The following is a 23,051-nucleotide window of genomic DNA, read 5'->3' on the forward strand; positions in this document are numbered from 1 at the left end:
TTTTTTTTTTTTTTTTGGAGACAGAGTCTTGCTCTGTCACCCAGGCTAGAGTGCAGTGGCACGATCACAGCTCACTGTAGCCTATATCTCCCAGGTTCAAGCGATCCTCCCACCTCAGCCTCCTGAGTAGCTGGGACTACAGGCAGATGCCACCACGCCTGGCTGATTTTTGTATGTTTTGTAGAGATGGGGTTTTGCCATGTTGCCCAGGTGGTCTCAAACTCCTGAGCTCAAGCACTACTCTCGCCTCAGCCTCCCAAAGTGCTGGGATTACAGGCATTGAGCCACCTGCCCAGCCAGGAGTATCTTTTTTAACATATAATTCATTTACCATAAAATTTATCCTTATGATAAAAGTGTACAACTCAATGCTTTTTGGTATATCCACAACGTTTTGTAACTATCACCACTATCTAATTCCCAAAAAATTAAGAATATCTGAAATAGAACTTACTACATCATGGAAAAACAAATTTTTTTTTTGGAAAAACAAATTTTAAATCCAATAAAATTCATGTGAATTTCCTTCCTTTGCTGGGAAATCCACATAGAATATCTTTTGTACTCTATGGAATTATAGCTCACCTACTTTTGGGGGAATCATGTAAGGTAATTTTATTTCATTATGTATTGTTTTAAAATGTGTCTACCTTTTTGAAGTGTCATGTTGTGGCTGTTTTTATTGAGATGGGGGTCTCACTATGTTGCCCAGGCTGGTCTCGAACTCTTAACCTCAAATGACCTGCCCAGCTCAGCCTCCCAAAGCGCTGGGATTACGAGCATGAGTCACTGCACCCAGACAAAAGTGTCATTGTTTAATCTTGGTTTGAAAGAACTTTAAGTATTTAAAACATTATGTGGTTCTTTTATGCAAGTGCTTTATCCCTAACTTGTTTGATTATCCAGGGAAAGCAACTCTTTCTGACTTCTGCACTCAGAAAGTGCTTGGTCTAATTGTGTTCTCCTTCCTATCTCTTAGCTTCACAGGATAATGCAGCTGGCTGTGGTTGTATCAGAAGTACTTGAAAATGGTTCCTCAGTTTTGGTCTGTTTGGAGGAAGGCTGGGACATCACTGCACAAGTAAACAGACATATTTTTTGATACTTCATTTTATATTTATATTTCCATTTGGTGGTTTTTAAATTCTTCAGATGAATGTTTTGTATAATGACTAATGTGTTTATGGACAGAGAAAGTCCTGTGTTAAACACCACCTGTTATCCATCAGAAAACTCTGTACCATGAGCTCTTAGCCCCTACGCAGCCTGGAGCTCTGGCTCCAGGCATCAGGCTCTCCCACCCACAGATTTACCATGCAGGCTTGTGGATGGAGCCCTTGACCAGCAGTGTGAGGCATGGACCATCCTTTCTGGGTTTTGTCAGTCCATCCCCTGGCTCTCTGTAAGCCCCACCTTAACCCACTCCAGAGTGAAAAGTGAGTTCAGACTACATTAAGACATTAATCTGCATCTGCCAAAAAGTAGAATTGATTTTAACTGATCCTCTGGCCTCTGATTAACTTAGGAAAAGGTTGTTGTCAGCAAACTGACCAGTTAAGGATTAAAGGCTTAATTCCCTGAAAGTAAACTTGTAGCCAAAATGAATTTGAGCTTTAGTTTTTACTGGAAAGCTTACAGAATTCATTTTATTGGCCATCCTGGAATGGTTAGTAAACAAATTTGCTGTCCAGGTAAATTTGTGAATTAGCTATTATCAGAAGGAAGTGCTTTTATCTTAGTAATAGGACTTTTTCAGAACTAAAATTAATAACAATCCATCCTGTTTGTGCCCTAGGTGACATCCCTGGTTCAGTTACTCAGTGATCCCTTTTATAGGACACTTGAAGGCTTCCGGATGTTGGTTGAAAAAGAGTGGCTCTCTTTTGGTCACAAATTCAGTCAGCGGAGCAGCTTGACCCTCAACTGTCAGGGGAGTGGTTTTGCTCCAGTCTTCTTACAGTTCTTAGACTGTGTACACCAGGTAAGTAAGAGCAAGCTTGAGTTGACTTGATGTGAAGGAAACAACACAACGTACTAGCATTGATGGAGCACTGCGATGGTGTGCCAGGTACCTTCCTATCATAACTCTGATTAACTCAGCCATAGGACGTGCTGAAATCTTAGCAGCAGACTCCTAGAAATGGAAAAGAAAAAAAATTCGTTGGTTTCTGAAACGAGGACAGCTAAGCTGGCTACTGGGCTTGCCCCAAGTGAAGTAGCCAGCACTCTAAATGACCATCTTCAAAGAAGAGGAGCAAACTTGGGCTTATTACCTAAGAACAAAATCTCTAGGTAATAGGGGTCCTGAAATCCAGCACATGGTCTGCGCAGTTCAGGAGGACCCCAGCTTGTGCCTAGGAACATAAGAGGTAAAGCCTAACCCCTGGAGAAATAATCAGGGCCCAGCCAGACGGACATACAGGCTTGAGAACACTGGTCACTTCTACCACATTGAGAAACCGTGGTACATATACACCATAGAATACTATGCAGCCATAAAAAAGAATGAAATCATGTCTTTTGCAATGACATGGATGTAGCTGGAGGCCATTATCCTAAGCAAATTAATGCAGAAGTAGAAAACCAAATACCTCATGTTCTTACTTATAAGTGGGAGCCCAGGTATATCCATTCAAGTGCAGTGAAGGTAGGGGAGATGTGAGTGCTCTAGGCACCCTCCTGCCTTCATCGCAGGCACATCAGATACAGACCTCTGGATGGGACCTTGGTCAGGACTGGGTTTGAGAATTGGATGGCACCGAGTTTGCAAGTTGAAGACTGAATTGGCCTAGGAAAAGCAGACCTATTTCCAGCTTTCATTTGACCATAATCCCAGGGTTGGATGAATGAGTTCTGGCATGTCACACCTGTCTGTGGGAATGGTGAGCCTCTTTGAAACACACTGGCCTCAAATATCGATTGGAAAGAAAAGTAGAACTATGTTTTCAGGAACCAGAGTTGAAACGAACTCTGATGACACCAAGTTAGTAAGTGGTTACGTTTTATTTTGTTTTTATTCTAGTAATCACTTGATCAGCTTTCCAAATCACTACATAATTTTTGTTAATAACAGCTTTATTGAACTATATATCATACAATTCACCTATTTAAAGTGTTCAATAGTTTTGAATCCATTCACAAAGTTGTGTAACAATTACCACAGTCAATTTTAGAGCATTTTATCACTCCAAAAAGAAACTCCATACTCATGAGCAGTGACTTTCCAACCTTCCACCCCACACACAGGAAGCTATTTTTTTTTACTGCTCTAATTTACTTATTAACGAAAAGACCTATTGAAGAATTTCATTGATCTGTCCAAGCAGTAACTGGAGGAGCTCATTACAAGGTTAAGCATGTACCTTTAAACTCTTTGCAGCAAATAGTATACTATATTTGTTTTCTGTTTGAATATTGGCCCTTTTATTCATACGCCTTTTGGCAAATAGACAAAGGAGAAGTTTGGAGACCATTGTCTCTGAAACAGAAAGCTTACCTGAGGCCAAAGGAGAGGAGCAAGCATCTCTTCTCACTTCTAGGCAGGTGAAAGCATATGAGTTCTTCATGAAAGCACTTCTTATCTTTTTATTATGCTTATCAATTGGACTAGACTATTTCCTGCCTCCATATACCACCATTACTAACAATTACTAATTTATGTCGACTGCTTACTATGTGCCAGGAACAGTTCTGAGCACTACACATGTTATTTTAGTTCATCATTCTTTGAATCTTTCGCTGACCCTCACCCTCCCACTTCATTTATATTTCTAATGAGTCAGGTATAGACATCTTTGATAGCATCGATAGCACGAAAGTGTATTTATTTGTATGTAAGTATTGCCCTCTACTTAATCTGAGAATTCCCGGGAACAAGGACTATGTCATACTAGTCTTCATATCCCTAGTATCTAACACAATTACAGTCTCAGTCTCTGGAATATAATAGACAATAAATAGATAATCTCAATGAATATATGAGAATTTGAAAGACCACAAGTCTTGTTCATGCTCTTACCACCCTCATCAAGACCATCTAGAATATCCTGGCCAGGCATGGTGGCTCATGCCTGTAATCGCAGCACTTTGGGAAGCCAAGGTGGGAGGCTCACGAGATCAAGAGGTCAAAACCATCCTGGCCAACATGGTGAAACCCCATCTCTACTAAAAATACAAAAAATTAACCGGATGTGGTGGCACGCATCTGTAGTCCCAGCTACTTGGGAGGTTGAGGCAAGAGAATCGCTTGAACCTGGGAGGTGGAGGTTGCAGTGAGCTGAGAATCCCCCACTGCACTCCAGCCTGGTGATAGAGCGAGACTGCGTCTCAAAACAAACAAACAAAAAACCCATCTAGAATATCCTAAGTAGAATTGCTGGCATAATCTTCCAAAAACTCAGATACAATCCTTTTATTCCCCTCCACAAAAGTCTTCAAAGCAAACAAACAAAAACCTTCAGTGGCTCCACATTTCCAAAAGAATTACCCTTCCACATATCCAATTTGAATATAATTGGGGGGAACCAAAATGCGCTACAGTAGGTGAATGACTACACAAACTGGGATACATCCATACCGTGGACTACTACTCAGTAGTAGAAAGGAATTACTGGCATATGCAACACCTTAAAGGGATCTCAAGGACATTATATTGAAAGGGGAAAAAAAGGCAATCTCAAAGGGTCCAATTGGGTATGATTCCATGTATATAATTTTTTTTTTTTTTTTTGAGACAGAGTCTCACTCTGTCACCTAGGTTGGAGTATAGTGGTGTGATCTCAGCTCACTACAACCTCGGCCTCCCAGGCTCACGCAATCCTCCCACCTTGGCCTCCCAAGTAGCTGGGACCAGGGGTGCACCCCACCATGCCTGGCTAACTGTTTGTGTTTCTGGTAGAGACAGGGTTTTGCTATGTTGTCCAGGCTAGTCTTGAACTCCTGAGCTCAGGCGATCCATCCGCCTTGGCCTCCCAAAGTGCTGGGATTACAGGCGTGAGCCACCATGCCCAGCTAATATTTTCATAATGACAAGATCATAAATTATTGGTTGCCAGATTCAAGATAGTAGGGGAGAAGGAAATGAGTGTGACTATAAAGGGGTAGCATGAAAAACAAACCAAATGTCCATCAACCGATGAAGAGATGAATAAATTCTGGCATATTAATTCAGTGGAATACCACTCCACATACAAAGGGAATGAAATATTAATGTTACAAAGACATGACCAATCTTGCGATCATTATGCTCAGTGAAAGAAGCCAGGCAGAAAAGACTATCTACTACATAAGTTTATTTATATGACGTTCTAAAAAGGGCAAAACCATAGTGACTGAAAGCAGATCAGTGACTGCCTGGGACCAGTGACCAAGGGAGGGGATGAATCGTCATGCAAACGGCATAAGCAAACTTTTCAGTATCAGGAAACTGTTCTGTATCGTGATTGTGGTGATGGTTACACAGCTGTGTACAGTGACCAACACTAATAAAACTATACACTTAAAGTAGGGAAATTTTATATTTAAATAATACTTCAATAAATCTGGAGGAAAAAATAATAATCTATAATTAGTAAGTCCAACATCTCAGTAAACTAGAGTTCCAGAAAAAGAAAACAGCAGCTACCTTGTTTCTACGGAGAAGAATTTGTCTGGGGCCCCAGAAAGTACTTGCAGGTCTGCCTGCTTGCTTTCTGGAGACAGGGCAGGAAATAGGTCCAGGGAAATCCCAGTTCAGTATGCAGACTTTCGTTTTTTCCATGCTATTTTCAGTGTCTCCTAAGTCTCATCACTAACCCAGTTGTGTCTGGTGTTCCCAAGTCTAGAGCTTATCAGGTTTGTTTTTTTGTTTGTTTTTCAGAAAATAAACCTCTGATCTGTTGCTCTGAAAAGGGTAATCATATGACTACATGGAGTGGGAAAGGACCTGGGGTCTACGTACTGCCTCCATAGACTTCTAGCTAGTCCCATGATAGCCTCCATTTCACCCCTGCAGTACTCAATACTTGGGCCTCTGTGCCCTGAGCCTTTATGGGTTTACCTTAACAGCAAATTGTTACCTTCTCAAATCATTTTCCTCCTGGCAGGGATCCCAATATAGCTTCTCCTCTTCTATCATTTACTGCTATTCTTCCTTCTATTTTCCGTCTTTCAAAAATTTGCTGAATTGCTTTGGCCCAATACTGTATCTCCTCCCATTCTCCCCACTCCCTTTTGGGTTTTTTACCTCTTAAAAATTCCTTTAATGGGGGCGGATTCCAGGGGAATGAGCTTATACAGCCAAATTTGGCTTAAGTTAAATGTACTACTTAATATGTTAAATGTCTATGTTCAACTTGCAGAATTCTGCACACCTAAACACTAGGGTCAGCAAAATAATCCACCCACAATCAGTAAGAGAAAGGAGGTTCCCATGTAAGACATACTATCCTCAAAGATGGGAGCATCATTATCTCCCAAGTACAATAATCCTTACTTGGAATGAAATTCTTCTATTTTATTATTGGGAATGGGGCTCAGGGCGGGAGGAGTGGGAGAGGTCTAGATGCTGGAAGGTAACCTATATTCTGTGAGTACCCCTTAAGCGGTATGATTAAAGCAATTTAACATACACTAAGATGTAGCATAACTTACATTCCCATTTTCTTTAGAATACATTACAATAGATGCTAAAACTACAAAATGCTAAGTTAATTAAAACAATTTGGGGTATATGTTTAATTTCTGCTGTTTTGTTTTATTTACTAATCAGCTGAATTTAAGATTCATTTGGGTTTCTTTTTCAAGTAAAGAGTTAAAATTCAAATGTTCTATATAAACCAGTTGATTGTGAAATCAAAAACAGAAGTTAACTTTTAATTAAAGTTCGATTATTTGTAGGTGAAAGCTTCACAAACTGTAAAAAGTAGCATTGTTCAGGATCTAGAGACCCTATTAGTATGATTTCAAATCTGGCTGTGCCAAAGTAAAATTTTTAAAATTAAAACATAAATTTTTAAGAATTTGCCTTAATCCTCCTTTCACTTAATACCTCATACGTAAAAACCTAAGTGCAGACAAGTCATAGCAAAGCAAGCATATGACCTTAATTGCAGTAAGTAAAGCATGCTTGGCTACCAGAGGTATCAGCTTTGGTGATGCAAATTATTTTGTGCTGAAAAGGGATTGTTTATTCACTCAAAAACAGAGGAATCTAAGAAGACTATAGTTAACAAATAGTTTTTCTGACTCTTGCTGACTTAATTATAAGGTAGTGTTTCATCATCTTTGACATACGGTTTTAGGCATTAGAAAATGCCTTCTTTGAATGCCTTTCAAGTGAACACTAGTGCTTTACATGACTCTGGCTTTTACCAGATAATTCGAATTAGTGCGGCCCTCAGTCTCTCAGGGACACACAACCCGGCTAGGCCCAAGAACATCAAAAAAATAGGTTCAAAATTACACAGCAGCAAGTGAAGCTTTCCCAGATGGAATATGTTCCCTGCTTACTAACCATTTCTAACATTGAATGCCAAAAGGCAGTCCATGGACATATGCCTAGACTTGTCCATTAGTACTAATAAAGTTACAAGAAAACAGATGAAGCACTGATCTTAAATTAGAACTGCCTCATTGTATAAAAAGCCATTGTTTATGCCAGTATATCCAGGTGTCAAATGAATTATAAATGCTAGCTCACTGTTTCATAATAGCAACATCTGGCAGATTTTTTGCTTCTAAAAGAAATTGGCTTAGTTCAAATGATATCATTACAGGACTTCCTTTTCTTAAAATAGTTGAGCCAAATTTTTTAAAAATCCAATATACAAGGATTAAATTTTTATGTAAAATTTCTTTTAAAAATATAATACCAAGAGAAAACCATATGACTAGTATGAATAAAAACATGAAGAAAGCATCCCCTTTATTCCGGCATTAGAGTAAATCTTTGAGGGCATCTTAGAACTTTTTCAGGATTTTTGACTTTGATTTCAAAGTTTATTCAAATTGTAAATTGATTCAGTCTGGTCTGGCTCTATGTGATTCTCCTCATGGTTACCTTATGACAGCACTATGCTAGGTCCGACCCCAAAGAGAAAAGCTATTTGCCTTTTGAAGATATGAGCCTTCCTTGTGAGCACATATGTGAGCTGCTAAGCTGCCCGCACACAGGTTGGTTATTCATTTATCCATTAATATTGGCAAAATAGCTGTAGCTGATGGATTCTTGGTATATTCAGGAGTTTCTGCTGTCTGCTTCCTATTCAACTGCAAACTGGCAAAAATGAACATAATCCAATCTGTTTTATAACAAGGCAATTTTGCATCAAAGCTTAATATTTAAGGCCATATAATATGGAAGGATATAACACAAAGTACACAATTAATGTTTGTTAAATCTTAATCTGTGAATACAAAAATTAATATTAGCTACATACTGCTCTAGGGTCTGTTTAACCCTATCCACAGTTTTTCACGTGTTGATGTATAGTGTCTCTTATAGCTCAATATTTATAATTCTGAAAGCAGAATCCAGTTTTAATGTATTAAATTTTATTTCCAAAATGTTGATCTTTCCAGGGATTTGAGTCATAGCTTATTTTTATAGGCCTTTAAATTTTACAAAGTACTTAATGGCACATGGGCAAAAAACAAGACCCTATAAATTCATGTTGCTCCAAATTCCATTTCAGATTCTCTTCGTGTAAATAAGTGAAGTTGGCAAGTTTCACTCCATAACGGAAAAACAAAATTAAAATGCTTCATGCAGTTTAGTCTTTTAAATCTATCTACTTTTTAACCTGCAACAAAATAAATACAAAATTATTTTGAAAAACAAAATCCAGATGATGCCTGTGAGAAGTCTAAAACTCTGTTCATCACCATACTTAGGGAAATGCTGACACAGAATTAATTTACTAGCTGAAATACCTATCATTCCCAATTCTATATAATATAATAAAGCTACATTTATTTGAAGCACATTGCCTTTAGGCCCCCAAAATCTTGTGGCCAACAATAAAGAAAACTAATGAAACCAAAAGCTGTTCTTTGAGAATATTTATTGATATAAATATTTGTTGATATAGCTAGAGATAAACCTCTAGCTAGACTGCTTGAGAAAAAAAAGACACAAATTACCAACACTGGAAATCAGAAAGATGACGTCACTACAGATTCTACAGATATTATAAGGCTGATCCTTATTATAAGGCTGATCCTGGGTATGGTGGCTCACGCCTATAATCCCAGCATTTTGGGAGGCCAAGGTGGGATCAGTTGAGCCCAGGAGTTCAAGACCAGCCTGGGCAACACAGCAAGACCCCACCTCTTAAAAAAAGCAATAAATAACTTTTTTTTAAATCCCTGTTAAACAAATGAAAAGACAAATCACACAGTGGGAGAAAATATGTGTAAACCATATATTTGCTGAAGAATTTATCTAGAATACATAAAGAAACCTTAAAATTCAATAATAAGAAAACAACCTTTTTTAAATTTGAGATGGAGTCTTGCTCTTTCCCCCAGGCTGGAGTGCAGTGGCAAAATCTTGGCTCACTGCAACCCCACCTCCCAGGTTCAAGCAATCCTTTCACCTCAGCCTCCCAAATAGCTCGGATTACAAGTGTGCACCACTACGCCCGGCTAATTTTTGTATTTTTAGCAGAAATGGTGTTTTGCCATATTGGCCAGGCTGGTCTCAAACTCCTGACCTCAAGTGATCCACCCACCTCAACCTCCCAGAGTGCTGGAATTATAGGCATGAGCCACTGTGCCAGCCAACAACTTATTTTTTTAAATGGGCAAAACATTTGTACTGATTTCACCAAAGATATACAAATAAGCACATGAAAAGATACTTGACATCACTCTTCATTAGAAAATGCAAATAAAAATCACAAGAGTCTAGGTGAGTTCCATTGGCAAAAAGGAAAAGAAGCCAATGAAGTGGACAAACTGTGTCACTGGGGTGCAGGACTCAATGGAGAAAGTATGATTTTACTTGCTTCCTAGAAATCTAAGCACCAGTAAGAGTTCAGCCATCTCCTCATTTCTTCATACATGATGGAAGAAAGACATCTCAGAAAATTCCTTATTTTTCTTAATGTCAGATGCTAAACATACTATCTAGGTACTAATCAACCCAGTCTTGAGGTCTATCTGACTTTTCTTTTCCACCAAAGAAATGCTTACTGCTTGTTACTTTATTGCTGAAGAGTAAAACAAATTGCTCAGCATCTTCTCTTCCACTTCCAGTAGACCTGATCATTAACCCCAGTTTGGGGGCAGATTGTTTTTCAACCCCAAACAGCAACTGGAGGTGCTCCTGTGGCACACAGGAGGACACAAGCATAGTGCCCCCAGGTGTATACACCATGATGCTCTCTCCAAGCACCCATTCCTGTCCCAGTGGAGTGGGTGCACGAGGCCTCGGAAAATTGTCTAACCTTTCTAGCATAATTGCAGAGGGCTTGTAGTGAGGCCAATATACTGGGCTATGAAAGCATTTTTTGACTTGTAAAGAAATTTCACTTTTAATCTGAGTCTATGATCTCTCTGAAATGCCTGTAAGTTCAACTTAAGATCATATTTATTATCATTTCCATTCTACTTTTACCTCAGAAGTGGTTCTTCAAAATTGTATTCCTGAGTAGATTAAATATCAGAATAATCAAGAAAAGATACAAGTATATATGAGGCATGTGGTTTCTGTGGAGAACAGTCATTGAGAGAAATGTTGTTTTGAGGCTTTAATAAAGATTTTTTTTTTTTTTTGAGACAGAGAGTCTCGCTTCGTCGCCCAGGCTGGAGTGCAGTGGCGCAATCTTGGCTCACTGCAAGCTCTGCCTCCCAGGTTGAAGCCATTCTCTCGCCTCAGCCTCCTGAGCAACTGGGACCAGAGGCACCCCCTACCACACCCGGCTAGTTTTGTTTTTGTATTTTTAGTAGAGAGGGTTTCACCATGTTAGCCAGGATGGTCTCGATCTCCTGACCTCGTGATCCACCCGCCTCAGCCTCCCAAAGTGCTGGGATTACAGGCGTGAGCAACTGTGCCTGGCCCTTGAGGCTTTAATAAAGATTTTTAAAAGAGATTTTAGAACATATTGTAGACTGGATCAGTGGAAAGAACTCTTCCTTCCCTGGAAACAGTGAGCGAGGGGCTGACCTGTGACTACTGAAGATTTATTCCAAGGGCTGTTGGGGCAGTTGCCCTTGGAGCTCACCCTGCCTGAGCACACTGCAGATTTCTCCTCCCCGGACTCAGATGGTAGGGAACCAAGTTCCATCCTCAGTTTCCCTGTCCCCTTCTTCTGTACCAGCACCCACAATCTGAGTCACCCCCCTGTCCATCATTGGCCCCTTGGGGTGGGGCTGTTGATTCCAAAGCCACAGCTCAGACTGGAGAGCTCTGTATGGCATTACAGGACAGGTTGAGGGGGAAACTTGAGGTCTGAGCAATGCTTAAGGAAGGAGGCAGGAAGGCCAGAGAACCAGGCCTAGTGGAGAGTCCAACCCAGGGCCTTCTTTGCTGTGCATAAGTATTAGTAGGGGCAAGCATTTGAATGAGAATTGCTGTATTAAGGGACATGGTTGACTACTGAGACACACATAGAAGGCTAACAAAACAAGGAAATAAAAGGTATTTTTTAATATTGATCCTTAATTATGTGTCAGATCTGCTTGTTTTATTGTAACTATAAACTATTCAAGTTTAGCGTTTATCATTTTTTCATTCATTCATTCAGAGACAGGGTCTCACTGTGTCACCCAGGCTGGAGTATAGTGGCACAATTACGGCTCCACTGCAGCTTCGAACTCCTGGACTCAAGCGATCCTCCTCCTCCGCCTCCTGAATAGCTGGGGCTACAGGCACGTGCCACCACACCTGATTAATGGTTTTAATTTTTGTAGAGAAAAGGTCTCACTGTGTTGCCCAAGTTGGTCTCAAACTCCTGGCCTCAGGAGATCCTTCCACCTTGGCCTCCCAAAGGTGCTGGGATTACAGGAGTGAGCCACCGGCCCAGCCAGTTTTTATAATTAGTTGCTCATATTACATGATCAAGGAAACCCATGATTTCTTATCCCTTCATTTTCACTGAGGAGAAAACTCATACTTAATACAAATGCTTGCAGTTCTAAAAACCTGGAGTATGGCACACTACCTAGCTATTCAGAACCATGTCCCATGGAAAGCTCTGCTGTCCTGTGGAGATCTGATGCAACAGGAAGGCATTGGCTCACATCAAGGAAGCAGTTTCATGGTTTGCAGGCCTACTGCATAGGAGTCAAACTTTTTTAATGCATCTTCCTAAAATCCATTTTATTTTGCATTTCTTACAAGCTAAAATTTTAGTTCAATTAAAAAGCCAATAAGAAAATGTAGGAAAAAAAGCCCTTTAATCATCACAGAAAACCAGGTTCCTAACCAGATGATAAATTTTGATAAATCAATGTCCAGATCATAACTTTAAATTCCCATTGGTCCACTGGACAGTCAACATACTACACACATGCCTGCTCACTCTGGCTGACCCAGCTGACTGACTACAGGGCCGTATTGCCAAATTAAACTTGGAGGAGAACGCTGACTTTTAGACAGCTTGCCTTAGTGTTCATTTGAACCAGGTTTTAAGCAAGTGCAGTTATGACTGGAACTTATTTCAACCAAACAAAATTTTCTAGCTGGTCATGAGAGATTGTTTGAGCAATATAGAGGTGAGATTGCGAGGAGGGCTGGGGAGTTTCACAGGATCATCAGCCTACCCTCTGCCAGCGTGAGATGGCTCCACAGTCTGTATACGGTTTGCCTAAAGCATGCTATGGCTCAATGACCATTCTAAGCTTTTCCCAGCCTTCTACCTCCCATGTCATTCACTCATTCCTTTTCCTGTGCCCAGTGACCTCACTGCCTAATTTACTGATGAAAAATTAGAGCTAAAAGGTATTAGCTCCTGCCTTTTCCCTTGGCACTTGAACTGTCTTTCTCTTGCCTACCTTTCAGCCCTCCCTGTTTCCAAAGCTGTTCCCTAAATCTGGGCCCAAGCCTCATTCATTCTTGCTTTCCTAGGATCTTATTATCTTAGTTATTAGCTAACAAATTTTTCTAAAATGTGTTCTGTTGGCTCCTTCTGGATTGCCTTCAGACACACACATATTTCTTTTGACCAGAAAACATCTCTTGCTGTCCCCTTAAGCCACCACCTTCTCTTCTCAATCCTTTTCATTGCTAAACTTCTGTAGGAATAGCTTTTCTTGTTGTATGTCACACTATTACACCACAGTTACCTGGAAAGCAAGAACCATAATTTAATATATATCTATCACGTGCCAAGCACAGTATAATGTAGTGAGTGGGGTAGAGACTTTGGAGCCTAATAAGCCAGGGTTAAATTTGGGCTCGCTAATTACTGTTTAATATCATCGGGTAAATGTCTTAATCTCGCTGATCCTTTGCTTTCTCAATTGTAAAGTGGAGATAATAATGCCTCTCTTGCTATACATAGAGATTAAATGAGATTATGTTTATTAAAAAAAAAAAAAACAAAAAACCCTCATCTGGTGTCTGGCACATAGTAAGTACTTGGAAAAGCTGGTTCCCTTCCCATCTCTACTCATGGTAGGGATTCAGGTATTTGTTGAGTGAATGACTGAATGGTCTCCTGCATGTTTCAGTTGAGCCTTCAGTGGCCTGGCATCCCTTTTTGTTCTGTTTGATTCTTACTCTATTCTTTGCCTTGTGTGTTTCAGGTTCACAACCAGTATCCAACTGAGTTTGAATTCAATCTCTATTACTTAAAGTTCTTGGCTTTCCACTATGTGTCTAATCGCTTTAAAACATTTCTCCTGGATTCAGACTATGAAAGATTAGAGCACGGTATGTGTTTGTATGCCCTTGTTTCATCTTTTTTGTTGGTTCTGCATGTTTTTAATGAAAATTCTAATAATGTAACTACTCCCAAGAGTGACAAGCTGAGTTAAGGTTTAACTCTGAACTATGAATGTAGAGTGGATAAGTGGCCAAATTCTGAAATTATGTACCATGTTAGCTCTTAGCAGGCGGTCATTCCTATAGCATCTTTGTAAAATTAAAATGTTTATTATTGTGATACCACAAAGTGATCACACTGTTTGAGAAGGAACTTTGACTCATAGTTTTTCCAACCCTGATGCACTCTGGTAGGAAGGGTGCCTGCCCTTGGAGACAGCTTGAATAGCAGCTAAGACCCTGTGGTCTGGACCAAACAGACCAGGGTAAAATCCCAGCACCAACTGAGTATTTTGGGGAGGGGTTAAATGCCTCTCTGAGCCTCAGTTTCCTCATCTTTAAAACGAGGACAGTGATACTATCCCACCTGTCAGGGCCATGATGATCCCATGAGAAAATAGTTGTGAACTCTTCACACAGTCACTTAGCCTCTTAGCACAGTCACTACCGCATAGTAAGCACTCAGTAAATTTTAGACATCGCTAGCATTATTAATGATAGTGATGAACTATTTTTTTAATAGCAGTGATAGTTGTAATGAGTAGATTCTGAAAGTCAGCCCTGGTAAAAACATTTCCCAAGAGGATTTTACATTCTTTTGTAACTGTTACAGGGGGAGAGGAAACACATGACTATTTTTGTTAAGACAAGCAAACAAAAACCAGCTCTGTTCAATGTATTATATGCGCTCAGTATCATAAAGAGAACTCTTAATTCCAAGAAAATATTTACTGATGTTCTCAGTTTGAAATCTGAAATCAGGAAATACTGCTTTCCAGGGCATCCTATTGAAATTGTCTAGTATGATATTTCATACTTTTGATAAGGTAAAGAGCACTGGTGAGACCATTTCCCATCCTATTTATACTTCCAGTCCTTTGTTAACTCATGGAATTGTTATTCTTCACATCACAATCAGAAACCTTAATTTCTAAAGCATCTGCATACTGCTTATTGGGAAGGTAGTAAGTATAGTTGGTTACAACTGCCCCAGGCCTGATCTTTTTTTTTTTCCTTTTTTATTGAGATTGAGTCTCACTTACTCTGTCTCCAAGGCTAGAGTGCATTGGTGCAATCTTGGCTCACTGCAACCTCTGTCTCCCAGGTTCAAGCAATTCTCCTGCCTCAGCCTCCCGAGTAGCTGGGATTACAGGCCCGTGCCACCATGCGCAGCTAATTTTTGTATTTTTAGTAGAGACAAGGTTTCACCATGTTGGCCAGGCTGGTCTTGAATTCCAGGCCTCAAGCAGTCTGCCTGCCTTAGCCGCCCAAAGTGCTGGATTACAGGCATGAGCCACCGCGCCTGGCCAGGTCTGGTCTTAAGTGGACTGACCTATACCTACAGGGGTCACCATGTCACTCAGCTTTATCACTGAAAGGAACAACATGTACAAATATTGGTGGGAGTAAAACGCAGGTATTTGCCTCCCTGGAGTAGTTGTGTTTTTGGGGGGTTTGTTTTTTTGTTTTGTGGGGTGGGGGGGTTATTTTGTTTTGTTTTGTTTTGTTTTTGAGGCAGGGTCTCGCTCTGTCTCCCAGGCTGGAGTGCAGTAGTGGCAGGATCTCGGCTCACTGCAGCCTCTGCCTCTGGAACGCAAGCCATCCTCCCACCTCAGCCTCCTGAGTAGCTGGGACCACAGGCACGTGCCCCCACGCCCACATAATTTTTTTATTTTTTGTAGACATAGGGTTCTGTCATGTTGCCCAGGCTAGGTTTTTGGTTTTTTAACAAAGCAGTTTGTTTTGCTGAATTAAGCTGATCAGCAAATTACCTTAGCAGCATGCAGATGTGGCCAAAGACCAAGGCTTCTCCTATAGCAGATGACTGTTCTCTTCATTAGAGAAGCAACAAGGTCTAGTGCAGTGGTTCTCAGACTTGACTGAACATTATAATCACCTGGGGAGCTTTTAAAACTTCTAAGGTCCAGGCAACATCCCCAACCACTGAAATCAGAATCTGTGATGGTAAGGCCCAGGCATCAAGAGCTTTTAAAACTCCCCAGGTAAGGCCAGGCACGGCGGCTCACGCCTATAATCTCAGCACTCTGGGAGGCCAAGGTGGGTGAATTGCTTGAGGCCAGGAATTCCAGACCAGTCTGGCCAACATGGCAAAACCTCATCTCTACTAAAAATACAAAAATTAGCCAGGCGTGGTGGCATGTGCCTATAATCCCAGCTATTTGGGAGGCTGAAGCACAAGAATTTCTTGACCCCAGGAGGCAGAGGTTGCAGTGTCCAGCCTGGGTGACAGAGTGAGACCCTGTCTCAAAAATAAAGAATAAAAAATAAAAACTCCCCAGGTGAGCCCATTATGCTGCCAAGTCTGAGACCCACCACTGGTCCCACAGGTAGAGCCATAGATCAAGAGTCAGAAAATGTCAGTAACTTTGGGTAAATTACTTCATCTGTTTCTGCATCTGAAAAACTAAATAGCCCTGCCTATCACACAGGGCTGTTGAAAAGGTTAAATAAAATGATGCAGATAAAAGGATACATTTGGTATATATTGGAAGATTATCATGATTATTGGAAAATATAAGCATTTCCATCCTATGAAACACGTTTCCTCTTAAAACTCAAAAACACAGGCTGGGTGCAATGGCTCACACCTATAATCCTAGCACTTTGAGAGGCTGAGGTGGGCAGATTGTTTGAGCCCCGGGGAATTCAAGACCAACCTGGGCAACATGGCAAAACCCCATCTCTTCAAAAAAAAAAAAGAAAAAGAAACACACAAAAAATAGCTGGGTGTGGTGGCATACTCCTGTAGTCTCAGCTGTTCAGGAGTCTGCGGTGGGAGGATCACTTGAGCCCAGGAGGTCAAGTCTGCAGTGAGCCAAGATCACACCACCGCACTCCAGCCTGGGTGACAGGGTTGAAACCCTGTTTCAAAAACAACAACAAATAAACATGCATTTCAAATCCTAGAATGTCATTGCCGAAGGCTCAGTAGAAATCATCTACCCAGCCTCCTCTCTGGATGTTAGGCCACCTATCTAATCAGCATCAAAGAAGCCTGGTTTTGTGTCCCTAGTCCAGGCTAGGTTGCCTACTTGAGGTCGGTTCCTTCTTGTGTGCTGGTAGATGCACTCGTTATCAAGTCTACAGTGAAACCTTGTTTAGGAACAGCTGTGGTAGCTACCCTCTATATGCCAAGATGATAAAGTAAGTAATCTCAACCACTGCTGCTAGAATTCATCAGTCATAATTTTTTTTTTTTTCCTTGAGCTGGAGTCTCACATTGTTGCCAGGCTGGAGTGCAGTGGTACAATCTCAGCTCACTGCAGCCTCCACCTCCTGGGTTCAAGTGATTCTCCTGCCTCAGCCTCCCGAGTAGCTGGGATTACAGGTGCCCGCCACCATGCCCAGCTGATTTTTGTATTTTTAGTAGAGAGAGATTTCACCATGTTGGCAGGCTGGTCTCAAACTCCTGACCTCAAGTGATCCGCCCGCCTCAGCCTCCCAAAGTGCTGAGATTACAGGCGTGAGCCACCGTACCACGCTGAGTCATAATTTTTAAGATCTTTAGCAGAAAAACTTAAACACAATGAATTATCCTGTGTCCTGCCGGGCGCGGTGGCTCAAGCCTGTAATCCCAGCACTTTGGGAGGCCGAGACGGGCGGATCACGAGGTCAGGAGATCAAGACCATCCTGGCTAACACGGTGAAACCCCGTCTCTACTAAAAAATACAAAAAACTAGCCGGGCGAGGTGGCTGGCGCCTGTAGTCCCAGCTACTCGGGAGGCTGAGGCAGGAGAATGGCATGAACCCGGGAGGCGGAGCTTGCAGTGAGCTGAGATCACGCCACTGCACTCCAGCCTGGGCGACAGAGCAAGACTCTCTAAAAAAAAAAAAAAAAAAGAATTATCCTGTGTCCTAAAAGTTTAATATGTTGATTATTACATACTGGATTATGGGGTTGTAATTTGATAGTATTTGGCACTAGCTGTCTGATTTGGACTGTGATAGTATTTGGCACTAGCTGTCTGATTTGGACTGTGATAGTATTTGGCACTAGCTGTCTGATTTGGACTGTTTTTAAGATGTTCCTTATATGTGTACATGTTGCCCTAAGCCAGCCATATGGATATTGTAAGAAAAGTCCACTGGACTTGGTTCCAATTACAAGGTGTTACAATAGCCCTGAGGAACAGAGGGCCAGGTATTGCATCTCCTCTTCTGCTTTCAGCTCATTCTCTTTCTGTCTACAAAGGTGCCTAGAGCCTATTTCAACTGGGGCTGACTACCACACAGCCTTTCAGTCTAATCCATGCCTCAAGGCGCCAAATGGAGCAATATACAAGGTGGCTGTCCAAATCTTACTGCGACCCCTAGAGCAGTCGCAACTTTGGACATTGGAGTCACTTGAACTTTTAAAATAACTAATATCTCGGGCCATCCCCAGAGATTCCGATTTAATTGGTCTGAGGTGAGACCTGGGCATTGGGATTTTTTTAAAGCCCTTGGTTTTTCAAATGTACATCCAAGGTTGAGAACTACTGCACTGGACCCTGCAGTTAAAAGGTAGAGAAGAAACTGTTAATTAGTCTTAGGGGCCCCACATATTATGAATTTCATGCCATCTGGGGCTTGAGACTTTTTTTTTTTATATATATATAAACTGGTAAAATGCATGTTGATTTTGACTGAGTCACTTCATTCCAAGCAAGACACCACTGCTGAGACACCCTTCATGGCCTTTTAAAGAACTACTTTTTGCCTCACCCCAACACATTTTCCTCCCTATTAAAAACAAAGTGGGCTCATGTTAGTAATAGATTGACTATTTGAAAAAGGTATAAAAGTTCTGCTTTTATTTTTAAATCACCCAAGGACACAGACTACACCCTTCTGTCATCTAGAGTCTCAGTAACCATGATCTGTGGTATATATAAACTCCTAAACAAGAAAACACTTTAAACGGCTTCATAATAAACAGCCAACAACTTAAAAGAGAAACATAAAATTATGGTTTTTACTGAGCTTCATCAAATCAACTCTGAAGTCCTTCCATTTTCTCTTGAAAACTATAGACCGCCTCCTGCATGGACTTCTTTGAATCTAGATATAGATGCAGGAGGAGGTTTGGAAGAGTCATGATTGATAGACTGCTGGTTGCTGAGGCAAACTTCATCAGATGTTTCCTCCATCTGGATTTGTTTGCCTATAGCTATGAAATTCATTCCTGTCTTTAGCTTTGCAGTTATTTTCTAACGTTTTTGCACAAATGTTGCTGTTTTTAAAGCCATAAAAAAATTCCACTTTTTTATCTGCTACATGCATCATACTTTTTTTTTGCAAAGTGTTAAAATTTATTGAATTTTGTTTTGTTGGATTTTTTTTTAACTTACAGGAACTTTATTTGATGATAAAGGAGAAAAGCATGCCAAAAAGGGAATCTGTATTTGGGAGTGTATTGACAGAATGCACAAGAGGAGTCCCATTTTCTTTAATTATTTATATTCACCATTGGAAATAGAGGTAGAGTAAGAAATCATTTATGTTTCATTTTCTGAAATTTTGTGTTAAGGTTTTCCTTAGTTTTAACATATATAAGCTGTTTAAGCTTTTTATAAACATTGGACTAGGTTTCATACCAAAAAGCTATGTCAAAGTTTAGATATTATAGTTTTGGGTTGTGACACAAATGGAGACTGTTCCCTAAATTCTTGCCACAAAAATTAAGAGCTGGCTCCCAAAACCTAGAAGGGAAAACTTCTAGAGAATCAAAGCGAGACAACTTTCCCCAGAAAGAAAGAACTAACAGAATTTGAAATATCAACAGGTGGTCTAAGCTGAAAAACCTTAAAATACTTTAGAAAAAGTTTCTTTAAGTCTATCTGTACCAAAGCCATGGAAGGACCCCTATAGGAAGCAGAGATGTTTGGAGCTGAGCCCAAGAAGGATAACATATCTCAAGGCAACTGTGCCCCACCATGCACATCTACATAACACACGCCCTGGAATGGAACAGATTGGTCTGATAAGCAGTTCCACCATTACTTAGGGCCAAGAGAGGTCCCTCCCCTGGGCCCCAATCATAGAACCCTAGTCTGGCCTTCCTCCAGCTGCATCCTCCTCATGAGGTGAGGAGTACAAGAAACCAAAGGTACATGGTTAGATGCCCCTCCTTCATCTAAACCATGCTCTGTCTGGGCACTTCAGAATTCTTTGCCCAAATTCAGGCTGCTCACCAGGCTACTTCTCCAAGTCAGTCTCCTATGTTAGTACATGGACCCCAAGGCCCAAAGAATGGCAAAGAGTAGCAGGTTTGACAGAGTGGACAGAGTTTGACTTTGTGGGCTGGGGTATACATAATCATTCATGTAAGACCCTTAGAATAAAGATAGGGGTGGGAGGAGAAGAGAGGCCAAGGACAGGGGGCTGGGGCCATCTCTCCCAGTGCCACCACTTGTTAGTATAAAATTCTGAGGAATCCAAGAATTCTCTATTGAACTTGACCTTCTAGGTCATTAGGAAGTTACATTTCTCAATGTAGGAGGGAGGATTGGAAGATGTTTTATTTAATAATTTATCTTGATGTATGACTTTTAAATTAAGATTTAGACATATGGTATTTGAACTCCATTCATACTCTTCCTCCTCTGGACTCTACAAATGTTAGGGGTTTGCCTGACAGTGAGCTTGGGGTACTTTGGGGTCAAGATGAAACTATATTTCTGTTTTAACAGGCTCTAAAGCCCAATGTAAATGTCTCCAGCCTCAAGAAGTGGGATTACTACATAGAAGAGACCCTGTCCACAGGCCCTTCCTATGACTGGATGATGCTAACCCCCAAGCATTTCCCCTCCGAAGACTCTGACCTGGCTGGAGAAGCTGGGCCACGGAGCCAGAGGAGAACAGTGTGGCCATGCTATGATGATGTCAGCTGTACTCAGCCCGATGCTCTCACCAGCCTTTTCAGTGTAAGTCAACTGTAGACACACACCTGGGGCACCAGGGGCCCTGGAGGCACGAGGCCAGAGGAACCAGGCTAAGTTAAGAATGGTTTACAAACTTCTGAACATGGCTCTGCTTACTCTGGGCTAGGGTTATGGTAGCACCCTCCGTGTATGAAGAAACCAGATTTGCTTCCTATCATCAGTGGGGGACCAGGCTTCACTACTGGAAAAGAGTCTCAATAAAAGTGATTTTCCCCAGCACTTTGGGAGGCTGAGACGGGCAGATCACGAGGTCAGGAGATCGAGACCATCCTGGCTAACACGGTGAAACCCCGTCTCTACTTAAAAATACAAAAAACTAGCCGGGCGAGGTGGCAGGCGCCTATAGTCCCAGCTACTCGGGAGGCTGAGGCAGGAGAATGGCGTGAACCTGGGAGGCGGAGCTTGCAGTGAGTGGAGATCACGCCACTGCACTCCAGCCTGGGTGACAGAGCAAGACTCTCAGAAAAAAAAAAAAATGATTTTCCAGCATTACAAGGAAGCAATCAAGCAAATGGAGCAATTTACTCCTTCCGGCACCTTCCCAGCTGTTTCAGTTGCCTGAACAGCCTTAGTCAGGCCTTGGCTGTGGCTTTTGTGGGTGCTTTACTTCCTCTGGTCAGAAGTGTGGGTGGTCAGTGGCCTGATGGGAGTGCTGCCAACCATCTTCTGCAAGGAATGTTCCGGAACCAACCCCTCCTGGCAGTAGCCAGCCTGAGGAATAGCTTTGAGCCCTGACATAGGCCAGACACTTCCTAAAGAGTCTTCCCGCTCTGGTTTCCTGACCAGGAAGAGTATGCTTCAGTAGTCATACTGTCACAGAGGCAGCTGCCCTGATCTCCAGCTTTTCTGTCAGAAGGTATATCTGTTTCCTTGGGTATTTCTTGGCTTATTCTTTCCACATCTGGTTTGAATCATCAAAGTTGAGGGGTTCCTCCTGTCAAGGACTGGCTTCTCATCTACCTCAGCTATTAGGGCTGGGCCATGGGCCAGTGCTTGACCTCTTGCTTTGGCTATCAGATTTCCCATGGGCTGCCCAAGGGTGCAGATGTCTGAGATACATATTTCACATTCTAGTATGTAAGCTATCCTGTACAAAAAGGCCTAGTTATAGGTCCTAATAAACCATCTTCGCCACAGTGCGGCACACCAGCTAGAGCTCTCACCACTATTCCTGGCTGGGAGACCTCTCAGACCCATGTCCACCACTTAACTGCCCTCTGGCCATGCTGCTCATCTGGGCCTAGTACAGAAGCAGTATGGCTTTGGGGCACATCCTGATTTCTATGAAATACTGATCAGAAAACTTTTCATTTCTTTGCAGGAAATTGAAAAATTGGAGCACAAATTGAACCAAGCCCCTGAGAAGTGGCAGCAGCTGTGGGAAAGAGTAACCGTGGACCTTAAAGAAGAACCAAGAACAGATCGCGTGAGTTGGCAATGCCCCTTAAGAGCTACTTCTGAGCTTTCTGAGGGTGCTAAGTCAGGTAGAGTCCACTGCCACAGGTGACAAGACCCAGCTGGGTTTATGGCCAGAAGGAAGGGTGGAAAGGGGAGGGGTCATGTCCTGGGGGTCCAGGGCAGAAAGTTCCAAATGACTGAATACTTCCTGAGTGTCTCACTTCACCACAGTGACATACTACTTATGTCTCAGCACCCCAAATCCAAGGGAAATTATTAGGTTCTTTCCTGTCTCACTGCCTGTGTGGTTTCAGCGGATCTTCTACCACATGAGGGAGGAGGGGAATGCCAAGACCATGTTTGCTCCACAGAAAGTATTTTAAAACAACAAAATATGCCACTTTGTGTTGTTCACAATCCCTTTTCTGTTTCTGACTTAAGAAACATTTATCATAAAAATATTTTAACGATTGGGCAAGGTGGCTCACGCCTATAATCCCAGCACTTTGGGAGGCCGAGGCAGGCAGATCATGAGGTCAAGAGATCGAGACTATCCTGGCTAACATGGTGAAACCCCATCTCTACTAAAAATACAAAAAGTAGCTGGGCGTCTGTAATCCTGGCTACTCAGGAGGCTGAGGCAGGAGAATCGCTTGAACTTGGGAGGCAGAGGTTGCAGTGAGTGAGCCGAGATTGCACCACCACACTCCAGCTTGGTGACAGAACAGGATTCCATCTAAAA

The 23,051-nt window shown here is 41.7% G+C and overlaps 1 protein-coding gene and 1 long non-coding RNA gene across 2 annotated transcripts in view; one reads left to right on the plus strand and one right to left on the minus strand.

The window, feature by feature from the left end:
• The window catches only part of SBF2 (SET binding factor 2), a 118,810-nt gene that overhangs the window by 86,673 nt on the left and 9,086 nt on the right, over window positions 1–23,051 (plus strand). The window contains exons 15-20 of the mRNA XM_012000212.1: window positions 980–1,081; window positions 1,796–1,981; window positions 13,729–13,855; window positions 19,321–19,448; window positions 20,660–20,893; window positions 22,233–22,337. Of these exons, the coding sequence (XP_011855602.1) occupies window positions 980–1,081; window positions 1,796–1,981; window positions 13,729–13,855; window positions 19,321–19,448; window positions 20,660–20,893; window positions 22,233–22,337 (882 nt within the window). The remainder of the gene's footprint in view (window positions 1–979; window positions 1,082–1,795; window positions 1,982–13,728; window positions 13,856–19,320; window positions 19,449–20,659; window positions 20,894–22,232; window positions 22,338–23,051) is intronic.
• Window positions 1,109–23,051, minus strand: part of LOC105553994 — a 29,340-nt gene continuing 7,397 nt past the window's right edge. Inside the window, exon 2 of the long non-coding RNA XR_001008254.1 lies at window positions 1,109–2,134. This is a non-coding gene — a long non-coding RNA (uncharacterized LOC105553994). The remainder of the gene's footprint in view (window positions 2,135–23,051) is intronic.

This window comes from Mandrillus leucophaeus, unplaced genomic scaffold (assembly GCF_000951045.1).
Source record: "Mandrillus leucophaeus isolate KB7577 unplaced genomic scaffold, Mleu.le_1.0 Scaffold622, whole genome shotgun sequence".
NCBI classification, from domain to species: Eukaryota; Metazoa; Chordata; class Mammalia; order Primates; family Cercopithecidae; genus Mandrillus; species Mandrillus leucophaeus.